We start from the raw sequence: 12380 nt of genomic DNA, 5'->3' as shown, positions 1-12380 counted from the left end.
AGATGGGGAAAGACTTGGGGAGGAGGGAGATTTATATCACAGTTGCATTTGTGCAACTCAGAAAGGATTTACCTTCTGAGGCAGTGCTAGGGAGCCACAGCCTCCTTGTAATAAAGCTCAGAGCACTGTCTAATTCCCAGCCAGTGAGAATCATAAAAGAGGCTCCAGGGCATGAGGTAATCTTCCAATTTATGTCACTACGTAATTATTTTGCTAGGAATTGAGTAGCCTGGGCAGTTCGGAAATTCTTTAGCATTGCAGTGGATTCTCCTGTCATGCAAGATTTTCCCATATTCTCAGAGACTACCAAGCTACAGTCAAATCCCTGGAGCTCTGCTCAACTATGCCTAGGGATGACTTTGGACATGCTCAAGCAAGAGCTATAGCAAAACATTTCCTTTACGTCAATGCTGAATAGCGGAAATTCACGAATTTTTCTGTTCACTTGATGAATTAAAGTTATATTTGCTCCTACAGCAATTTCAGGTTTATAAGGAATTAACCATGGTCCAACAGCTATTACATATCCCTGCTCTGCCGCAAGCCCTCCTATTGTGTAGCTTTTACCCATGTGCAGCATGTAACACTCCCACGAGATCAGTCAAGTCTGGCATCTACTGTCCCCAGAAATGGCAGCAGCTTTCTGTCTCCTTCAACACACCTCTGCAAAGAAACCCTTCAGTTATGAAATGCAAGGTAGCTAGCACCAGGCAGAAGAAGTAGGTTTAGAAAGGAGCCCAGAACAGCCAAGCCACCAACACCAAGCCTTGCAAACCACATTGCTTACAACACTTCCTCCTGACTCACTCCATCTGCTCTCTGCAGCAGCAGTCACCAGCACAACTGGAGTGGGACACAGCAGGGAACAACCAGGCAAGAGCACACGGCCCTGCTACCACAACAGATTAGTTAGGGAATACTTCCAGCTGGGAATCATGACTGTTTTAGGGGGAGACATGAAAAATTCAGTGGACTGTTAAAGATTAATCTTGAAGTTAAAATACAAACTACCAAAAATCCCAACAGAAGTCACATGAGCCTTCAAAAAAAAAAATCTCTCTCCTTGTCATTTGCAAAACCGTTTCTTTCACAAAATTCCTGAGGCTTGTACTGTATTCATTCAATAACTACTGAACTGAGAAAATACATGGAAATACAGTGGAAATTCCTCAGAATCTCTGGCATTTAGGATTGTCCAGCAGAAAAGGAATCAAAGGAAGTGTGGGAGTGACATATCAGCAGTATTTGAAAGTATTTTTCTACCCTGCCATTTTTTGTCAGTGTAATAGTATTGTTATCAATAAAGCAAATACAACAAATTCTATGTAAACACATGCAAGGTTTTTTTATACTTATGGAGAACAGCACAAACAATGGCATCTTAAACTCTTTTCCACTGCACAGGTCTGACCCAGACCCAGAAACTTGTGCTACCCCTTCTTGAGTTGACACCACTAGGAATAGTCATAAATGTTTCAGCTTCCACCCCCAAAAAAGGACAGAGGTTCTAGAAAAATGACTGCATGGCTTGGCACAGTGAACGAGAGCTTATGCCAATATATCAGGGAAGTAGCACTCCACTCTCTGATTTACATAAATTCAGCACTGACTGTATATTCTAGCTCATGTGGCAGCTATTGCTACAAACTATTGCTACAAACTCAAACTTTTCTACCTATGTCTCCAATCCTTCATAGTAATGTGTAAGAACAGAAAATTAAAACTGGAATCACTTCAGATTGATTCACTGAAATTATGCCACATCTTTGCTCTCACAGCTGTGTTCATATACCCATACATAGGAAATGTTTACAGAAAAACATTTTCTTTGCAGTAGCAAATGGAGTTATTTTCTACTGCTGAAACAATTTCAAAAACTCTCAACATATAAATAAAAATTACTGTTAGTAAATGTCCTTCCAGATTATTTTTTCCTGTCCAAAATATATACATATATACTAATTTTGTATTAACAAAAAAAAAAAAAAAAAAAAAAAGGGCAGTAATACTAAGGCCTAAGCTGTCCAGGAAGTGAAAACAACTTATTCTTCAAAGAAGACCTACAAATCTGTTGAGCTCACAGTTTGCTTTAAATATGTCATACTCCTCATCTATCATGCTAAAGCTACCACCCAAATTTGTACTGATTATTTACAAAAATAGCCCAAAATACAGAGCTTAAGCCATGGCTGTTAAGTTATGGCTCAGTTTGGCACAGAAGACAGAAGGAGGGGCAGCACAGCACTCAAGTACACAACAGGGACTGCCAGGGGACGTCAGCATTCGGGCTGACAGCCAAAGCCAAATGAGGCCACCAGGCCTGTAGCAAAGGGGTATGACTTGCTCCAAAATGCCTCCTAAACCCTGTCTGCCAGCACTACGTACTCTTCCCTCCACAGCCGCTTCCTACCCTCCTCCCCTTATCTTTTTCAGTTGTTTTTGCAAACCTGGAGGATAAAAGCACTCAGAAATTATAAAGGGGGAGAGAGAGGCAAGGTAGCAGAAGGTAGCAGTGCAGCCCATGGAGAAAGATGTAAGGGGACAGGAGGAATAATCTAAACTGGACCAAACTTTATCACCTAAGGGTCTAGTCAAGAGAAAGGGCACCATAGCCCTAGAGGACAGAATAAAGGCAGAATGCACAGATGTTTTTGTGATTAAAGCTATGTTTTACCAAACTCTGCAGTTACCAGCAAGTTCTAGCTTCAGTCTGCAATCGGAAGTGTAGGGATATTTTCCTGACAACTAGACAAAAACCCTTCTTCACCTAAATATAAAAGTTTTTCCTTAACCTCCATGATCAGAAGAGTGGAACAAACCCAACCACAGCACATCCAGAAACACTCCTGGCCAGGACACAACAGATGCAGATCTTCCAGAAGGTACAAACAGAAGGTATGAACAGGCACTGTCCTTCCTCTCCTCTGCTCCTGACCACAGCATTCTCTGTGTCTTTCTACCTTACATAGCAAAGGAGTCGTGGTATCCCACTGCTTGTCCCTTCTACTGATTCAGCCACTCTTCCCTCGTCAGCACTGTCAGATCTACCCTTGAGGGACACCACCATCTCCCACCCTCTCAGACCAACAGATGCTGCTGATGGCCGGGCACCTCTTCCCTTGCCCTGCCACATCCATGATCCTTTCCCCAAGCAAGTAGCATGTTTTCCTGCTGACTGGCCCTTTTTAGACCTAAAGCATAATTCAGACATGTAATTCTTCACTCAATCTTCTGAAGCCAAACAACCAGCTCCATGGATTATACTTTTATTACCACTTTCAGCTGAGTAGTCACAGACCGGCCAGTTCCAAGGACACAACACTTAGATAAACCAGAGAGTGTTTTCTAAGACACTGCATGCTGGGTAGGAAAACAGAACAGCCTCATATTTCCAAAACTAAATAATTTTTTTTTAATCAGAGACTTTCTGAGAGCTATCCAGGCACTATCACTGCATAAACTCAAGTACAGCCTCTTTTCAACTTTTTCCCGAGACAAATTAAGAGCCATCTGTGGACTTCTTGTCATGCATATGATACTACCACTGCCTACCATACCATAACAACTCTACTGCCATGAACTATAACTTTACAGCTGTTAGGAAGGCAATTTTTGAATACTACACAGGAAACTTTCTTGACATCAGATCCAGACTGTGAAACTATACAGACAATTCAGAATAATCTCAGACTTAAGCCTTTTACACAACTAAATGTGAAATACACTTCATCCCCTTGGTGACTGTGTACAAACACACAAACACACATCTCCACACGCTGCTTTCAAGGCACTATTGGCCACCATTACTATCCATTCCTATGTCCATGAAATAAACAGACAAAGCCACTATCAAGGCAATTAAAAGCAGCTGCAGTTTTTATTCCAAGTTAAAACACAGAAAAATCACATTAGGAGAAAATATGGCTAAGCCTGTACATGTCAGACATTGACATGTCCAAGATCCCATCTGCAGCAACTGTCAAGGACAGACATCAGAAAAGTGTCGAAAGCAAACAGGTACACAGTGACCCTTCCTTGGGTACTCTTCCCAAACTAAGCAATCTTTGTGTCTGTATACTGGGCCAATCCTCCATGGACTTCTGTCTTGTAAATTCATGCAATCATGTTTTCCATTCACAACAACTGGGACACGGAGTTCCACAATTTATTTTCACCTCATGTGAAGGCCCATCATCATCTGTCAGGTTTGAACTCGTCTCCCGAGAGATCTCAGATCCTTCTGTCTGCTCTCCCAGGCATTTCTCTAGCTGGTTCACAGGCTCCACGATGAGTGCCAAAACTCAAGCACAGCATTCCCCAGGATGCCCAATTAAGCTGTGAAGATTACTAGAATACTTTCTCATAGCTTACAGAAAATACTTCTGTGTACACCTCTGAGTACAATGTTCACCTTCTTTTTTGAGCACCACAGTACTATTTACAAGCCTTCACCCTCTGTTGCCTTTTAAACCATTGCCCCCACCCCATACACACGCCCCTTTTCCTGCAGGGCTGCATCACCTTCTTCCCCATCCAATAAACACATGCTCTTTTATTCATCAACAAAAGCAGAACTACGCACTAGTGCTAGTGAATCACACTCCAGTTTTTCCCCTAATCATTTCTGGTATTGCCAAAATGCATTCAAAATCTAATCCTTTCTCCCAGCATCCTTACCACTCCTTCACTAATCTAATAAACATTCTCTCCTTTTCATTTATGTCAGTCATACTGAACACTGCAGTTTCAGGGCAACTCATTTCCAGTTTGAGAGTGAACCACTTAGTTCATCAAGTAATTTGATGAACACTATTTTTCATCCAGCTACAAACATATTAAATAAGAATTTCATGCTGTCCCTGCTTCCTCAGCTGGCTTGCCAAAGTTCTGTGCCAGACTATCAAAAGCCTTAGTAAAATCAAAATATGACAAATTCCTACTTCTTCTCCACTTACAACCCTTGCCAACCCATAGTGCAACACATTTTCTTTGCAGGTTTTCAATCTTCCAGAACCTCTCTGTTCACTTATGCTCTCAGAACTTCACTAGCAGATTTTAAACTATTTCAATCAATTTCCTAAATATTCAACAGGCAATTTTATCAAGCCTAAACACTTGACCAAAGTACTCTTTAAACTGTTCCTTCCCTTTTGTAATCTTAATTCTTAAGCCTTTTCCATGACAGTTGACATTCTTAGTGAAGACTAAACACTTATTGCCTCTCAACATCATTAACCATCAGAGTAGCAAGCCAACAAAGTAGCGACCCTTCTCATCAGGGTGGCAAGCCACATCCTTTGCTAGATTTCTTGCTACTAATACCTTATTTAAAAACCCTGCCTTACTATCCTTCACATTCTTTCCTACTAATGGTTTGGCTTTACCAGTTTTGTTCTTCATTACCTATGCTACTTCTTCAAGTTCCTTTGTAATCTGATCTCATTTATAGTTTCTACATACAATTTTCCTTCTTTCTGTTTTTTTGGCCACTTTAGAACGTGTTTAGTTACTTCATTTCTTACCTCTCTGTTCTGTTAATATGCACTTATCCTTTCAGTATGACTCCCTCAGAAATTTTCACCCTTTGCTTCCCTTCTTGTTTCTGATAGCATGTTACCTACTAATTTCTGTTTGTTTTCATCAATTCTTTTTTTCCCTAATTCACAACCTTTAGTTTGTTCTTCTCCCCTCCCTTTCCTTAAAGCTCCAAAGCCCCTCCAGTTCACAGTGGCAACAGGGAACTGCACACAGGGACATGTAATATTCCCTCATCTGTATGAGTTGCCTCACTGTCTGCATTTCTGTTTTATCCCACTCTTTTGAAGATATTGTGAAACAGCCTGGGGTGCTCAATCTGACACACCCTCCCTTGACAAAGAACATGGTGATCAGAAAAACCTCGTGTACAACCACATAAGCCTTGAGTCACAGAAGGACTCCTTCCCTCAAATCTCAAACAGCATGCAAACAGTAACATAAAGCTCAAGTACTGCATAGGATCACTACTCCCATTTTTCTGCAAACAACTTAATGGGTTTGTTAGCAGGATGGATTCAACAACAGACACAGAAACCTGCTGGGTTTCTTTCTTTTATGTTTTTGGGTTTGTTTGGTTTTTTTATCTACTCCAGCTATATGAAAGCCCATAAAAGAGCACCTTCTTCTCTACTACATCAGTCATCTCTGGGTCCAGCCCCAACACCTCCTTCCCAAAAACTTTTCCTTCATTCTGATTTTGCTTAGGTTACGTGCATGTGCTGACTATTTAACAACTTCTTTTTCATAAGGCACAGCTACATGTACTTTTGGATGTGGAGATTATGGATGCAAAATCACTGCGGCAATTCCTGCTCTCTCACTGTTTGGCTTTTTAGGCGTCAACGAAAAATTAGGCAGAAAGGAGATGTTCCACTAAACTGCCAGCAAAACCTTTCACCCCACAGATATTCATCACAGACATCACAGCCACCAATAACTCAGTCATTTTATTCTGACATAAGGTACAGAGGCAACTCAAGGTTAATAACAGGGACTGAGGGGTTTAGGCCATTCATTCCCACTTAGGTGTTACTTTACAATTTACTAATCCTAGTGTCTCTCACTCATTCTTATACTGATGTGGTCAGAATCATATTATTAAGTATGTAAAACATGCCTTCTGGTAAAAGGAGATTTTCCATTGTCTCTGTGGAAGATCACTACATGTCTGAGCTTGACAAGCATTCTCACAAACTATCATGCTTCACAAATCCTAGCTGAGTATTTACCATGCTCTAGCTCAGTAACCTCCGTTAACAAGTCAGTGTAATCCTCTCTGGAAACACAGAAAAGCAGAATAAATTAATTAACACATACAAGTCATTTACAAACTATGCACATTACTGTAAACCAAATTCTCCAGTAACTTCACATAATTCTCCAGTAAGTTCACATAATTCTCACTCACCACACCTTAAATACATTATGTCGTACTCTTTAGAATTAAAAACATTCATGCTGCTGGGCAAATTATGACACCTCATTACACATAGAAGATTTTCTGAAAACCAATTCTTTTTTCCAACTTACATGCTTCTTATTCTTTACAAATCATTCTAGCACCAACACAAAAAATATTTTTCAGAATCTCTTGCAATCAAGGTATAAGGACTCTCATACACACAGCAATGTCTGGGTAGCAAACGCTGTAAGAAAACACCTCCTGACAATTCATACTACATCTTTATTATCAATGACTGGATGACTATGCATGGCAGGAGTCATCCCTCACTGTAATCACTAAAGATCAAGTTATTCATGCAGGGAATTTAGCTTCTTCTGTTATTCCCATATTTAGTTTTTTTGCTATTGTTGACACAGAAAACCCAACATCTCTGATTGCACACAAGCCATTGTTACCTTCTGCAATCATTTCCAATGAGGATCTTTGTAATACTGCATCTTCACAGAAAGTGTGTGGTACAGCTCACAAAAACAGATTTAGCTAGTGCTTTGTGCTTTCCTGGCATCTGCTCTAGGCAATGGAAACCTATTCTCTCCTGGTGACGCATTCTATTTTTTTTGGGTTGTGCTTGCTCACACAAAATTTACCTGTAGCAGCAACCTCCCCCTTGCAAACATTCAGTCGGGGGCTTTTTTCCACCATATTAAGTGCAATTAACTTAATTTCTGCACCAAAATATTGGTCCTAAATAATCTCCCTTTCTATACAGTACATTTAGATTCTAGAATATTGTGCCAAGCTCAAAATATCTTTAAATCCATGTGTATGCACACTTTCTCCTTCACTCCAAATACCCACCAGCCACTTATTAATATTTATTTTCCCTTACTCATATAAAAAACACAATAATGATGTGAACAACCTCCACTGCTAAAGTGTTTCTCTAACAGACAATTGCCCAAAAATCACTGAGCTATCAAAATCCCACTACCAGTAATATTAGAAGAGCAAATGCTTTATCAACCATCAGAGGGCAAACACTCTATTTCTTATTCAAAGCAAGAATTATATTATAGAAATTTAAAAATCCCATGCCTCTAATACAAAAAGGTCCTCTCATGGAGCTAACTCAGAAACTTGGACCATTATATGTATCATATTGGGCACCTCCTAGAGAACCACGCTAAATCCTTAATTTAAGGCAATTGCAGAAGCATTTGACAGACAGGTATGTAATACCATTTATACTGAGGTACTTGAATGAACCTGGCCTGTCAGATTAAACACCTCCAATAAAAACTGTGCCCTCAGCCTGTGCTATGTCTTCAGCATCTAATTTCCAACTCGGTTCCATCAGCACAAACATTTGCACATTGAAACAGGGGACCTGTCTGCCTAAAAAAGCATTCAAACAAAATAAAAACTTTATTTTCCAGTCAGATCAGTTTCTCAGAGCAGTTAATCCCCTGCTTTTGTTGTCACCATGCAAGGAAAACTACAGAGCATAACTGAGCCAGCTTAGGCAACAGTGCCACTGAATGTGCAGTCTAACCAAGGTAGGTATTCAGTGACAGATAAACCAACATTCTCTGAGCACTAATATATGCAGCAATTATGTAATTTAAAGAAGATTTTGTGTGCCTGGAGATATGCTTGGTTTTTTCCTTCAGCTGCAACAGCTGGTTTGATAAAACCTCCAGTCCTCCTTCAGTCACAGACTAAGATCAGCTACAACAATACCACTTCATATTTTATCTTAACACTTATGTTGTGTTCTTCAATGAAAATTTTAAAGATTTATGTTCTTATTCTGACAAGCTGCATTTGCTTCTCTCTGACAACATGCTTTCTCTCTGAGTCAGAACTGATCCACACCTGTATCACCTTTGGATACAAGTCTTCAAGACTACATCCTCTTTTACAGGGCAGTTCCCTCACTCCTGGCCCCTAACAGATTTGCTTACATATTTGTTCACAGAAAACAAATTACTAACAGATTGTATAACCTGACTAGAAAAAAATTGATGGCCACATTCTAAACAATAAGAATTTTGCAAGAGGAAATACACAGTATGCTCAGCACCTTTTTTTTGTTCTTTGCTTCACTTATCAAGTAAAAAGCATAGAAATTTTAAAGATATACTTAAAAGACTGGAAACTATTAGAAGTTAGTAATTCACTACAGCATTTGTCCTTTTTCCTCACTGTATCCAGTCTGATGCAGTGCCATACCTGTTCCTAATAACCTGCCATTCACTCTGACTTCAGCAGCTCCTGGTGTCAAGCATTATTCTGTGTGCTCAGAAGATAGAGACAGCCACATATTTTTACCAGCTTGGAATTACCAGTTGCTTGCTTGGCTTTTAATATTGAGAAGGACAAAAACAGGCTGAAACTCACGCAAGGCTCACTGAAGGCTCACTATGTTAAAGCAGAACAGAAGCAGGAAATAAAAGCCAGTATAGTTAGAGAAGAAGAGAAGAAAAGAAGACAATTTATTTTCTTTTTAAAAATTTTGAATTTCAAAAAAAAACAAGAAAAGCTGGCTGGTTTAGGTTTGTTTTGGTTCTATTTCAAAATTTTCTGATCTGTTCAAATGGACTCCATCACACTCAAAGCCTCAATGTTCTCCACAGGCTGTGAAGGCTTTGAAATGAAAGTGTGATGCTCCCAATTAAGGCATCTACATTAACTGTAAGACATTAAGAGAACAATTACACAAACAGTAGAGAAAGAGCATTATAGCAGGTAGATTTTTCAGTACCTCACACTGCCCTCATACTCTCCACTTTTAACAAATAAAAAGCTAGTGTTTAGATGTCGTTTATATCACCTCATAGTAAAAGCAGTGTGAAAGCTGGACTATCCATAAAAAATATTTTCTTTCTCATGAGGACAAATCTCAGATAGGATATCTCTACGCTTCTGTGCCAAGTGACCTTTCTAAAAAGGAACATTGGCCAGGATATCTCAGCTTTTCAGAACTCCTACCATCCACTACCCCTGCCTGGTGGCATAAATTAAATCAGTCTCTTCTCACATTTACTTATCTTCCATCCCTAAACTCTCCACAATTCAGTTCCTGATCCTCAAAAATTCTTGTTTCTTCAAATGCACAGAGCTTCCTAGTGCCTGACACAGTCATCTTCACTTTCCTATGGTCCTCAGGTCATTACTTTCTTAGGACATGAAGAAGAAGCTTCAGTTGTTGCATTACCTTGTTTGTTCCACCCCTTCCGTTCTCCCACCGCTTCCACTTTTCACCTCAGCAAGCTCCCAGTAAGCAACTTTTCCACTACATGGACCAGAGTACTTCCTGGTTCCTCACAAATCCCACATCCATCACACTTTGCTTTTTGATTATTTTCAGAGTTTACAGACAGTTAGCACACCCATGCAATCACTCATATCCAGCTCAGTTGCCCAACTCCAAACAGAGCCAGCAGTGTACAAGACTACTTTCCCATAGCGGCTCCTACTTGGTAAAACAAATTTCCTATTTTAGTACCACTTAGAAGCTATGATATTTTGGGAGGAACGAAATATTCCTGTGAGAAAGCAGACAGAAATACTTCCAAACCAAGTCCATTACTTTTCTTACCTTTCTCAAAGACCGCTTCCCTGCTCAGGATGGTCTCGTTATCTCTTACCACTTCTCCCTTTACGGTGACCTGTGCCGGGCTATCCGGCAGCAGAGCTACCCCAACAGTCAAGTTTGCTCCAGGCCGGATGTTCCAGGGAGCAGCCACAAGGAACGTAGGTCTGGAAAGCCCAAACGGGCAGAGGGAGAAAGGGCAGGGAGTGAAACACACTCTCATAAAAGGTAACCGCGTACACACAAAGCCATAGGACACACGCAGCCAAGCTGTTCTGCCGCTCTGCGCTGCGGAGGCTGGAGGTGATGCTCACCCCCGGCGGCAGCTCCCGGGACCGGCTGCCAGGCGGGAGCGCCGGGCAGCGCTGCCCGCGCAGCCACAGCGCCGGGCGGCAGGGGAGGAAGAAGAGGTGCCCCGTGCCCCAGCCCCACGTACCCGGCCGCCGCGGAGCTGCAGAGGAAGAGGAGGAGGAGGAGGAAGAGGAGGACATCGCCGCGGGTCCGTGCCATGGCTCTGTGTGCGCGCTGCCCGGTGCGTCCGCCGCTGCGCGCAGGGCCGGGCCCGGGGCTGTGGCTGTGGCTGTGGCTGTGGCTGTGGCCGGGCGGGAGGCGCCGGGGCGGGCGGGGAGGGGAAGGGAAGGGAGAGGCGGCCGCTGCCCCAGCGCCAGGCACGCTCCGCAGGCGGCAGGAGCCGCGGGGCGTTCCCGGGGCCGGCCCGGGTGGGCGGCCCGGCGGCGGCACACATCGGTCTACACAGGGATACAGGGGTGTGTCACCCCTTCTGCCATCGCTCCCGCATCCTGCGGCAGATGCAGCTGGGAAACGAGTGGGGTTCTCAGAACCCAGCACCATACAAAAGCAGGATCGAGAGCAATGTTTTCAGCCTGCAGCTCCGAGCAGAGCAGCAGCCTGTTGTGGAGAGCTGCTCGGTTATCGGCTCGGAGAGACCCGGAGAGCCCGCAGAGGCGCCCTGGCCTGGGGGTCGGGATCGGAGGCTGTTCGGGAGCGGTTCTGGGTCTGAACAGGGAGAAGGATGCTGGCAAAAATTCATAGAGCCTCGCAGCTGCTTAAATGTGAACCGATTGGTAATGCAGGCTGGACTGTCCTCTGTGCCCCGTATCTGCAAAATAAGGTCATACCTACTTATAAATCTTAACCAACCTTCAGAGTTCAAAAAGTGCACTGAAGCAGCTTGGGTAACAGAATCTTTTCTGTTCCTTTAGCAGGTTAATTTTAACTGTGTAGACTAACATCTAATGTTTGATTTGTGCAAATTCTTTCGTTGTAGGACAAGTCTAATAGATTTAGAAATTATACCCAATTCTTGATGTGTGCCTCTTCAGAACTGCTGGAGTGGCATCCTTTGCATTGTGGTACACAGACAAATGCAGTCAGCTATAGTCCTAAACAGAAGCATCACACTATGTTCTTATGAAAATCAGATATGAACAGTAATATGCATAAACACTGTGCTTTAATTGTAAGCCAGGCAGTCATGCAGTTTTCTCACATCTTTTACATTTGCTTTTCTAGGTTTTCATATTCAGCTGATTCCTTTTGGAGCACCAGTCTTTGTGGTGACAGAAGAGAGGGTGTCACCTCTGTAGACTAGGAAAGGGGTGATAGTGAAACAACCAACTCATGCTTGCAAAGTCAGTCTTGGCAGCTCTTCACCTGCAAAAGGTGCATAATGAGGCAAAGCTCAGGAGATGTTTGCTGTTGGTTTTAGCAACTCCTTATTACAGGTGAGAAACAGCCAGGGAAGATGAACAGTCACTGCCACTCCTTTTCTTGGAGATTGGGAAAAAGTGCTTACAAGTAGCACTGCATCCTAAGAACCCC

At 42.3% G+C, this 12380-nt stretch overlaps 1 protein-coding gene across 1 annotated transcript in view; it reads right to left on the bottom strand.

Annotated features, from left to right (window-relative positions):
- Window positions 1-11119, bottom strand: part of CD109 (CD109 molecule) — a 70281-nt gene extending 59162 nt beyond the window's left edge. Inside the window, exons 1-2 of the mRNA XM_064707403.1 lie at window positions 10975-11119; window positions 10545-10705 (exon numbers count right to left, since the gene is read on the bottom strand). Coding sequence (XP_064563473.1) covers window positions 10545-10705; window positions 10975-11048 — 235 coding nt within the window. The 5' untranslated portion in view covers window positions 11049-11119. The remainder of the gene's footprint in view (window positions 1-10544; window positions 10706-10974) is intronic.
- Window positions 11120-12380: the final 1261 nt, after the last annotated feature.

This window comes from Zonotrichia leucophrys, chromosome 3 (genome assembly GCF_028769735.1).
Source record: "Zonotrichia leucophrys gambelii isolate GWCS_2022_RI chromosome 3, RI_Zleu_2.0, whole genome shotgun sequence".
In the NCBI taxonomy this organism is placed as follows: Eukaryota; Metazoa; Chordata; class Aves; order Passeriformes; family Passerellidae; genus Zonotrichia; species Zonotrichia leucophrys.
The sequence above is the reverse complement of the archived record's forward strand: the minus strand, read 5'-3'. Positions and strand labels throughout refer to the sequence as shown.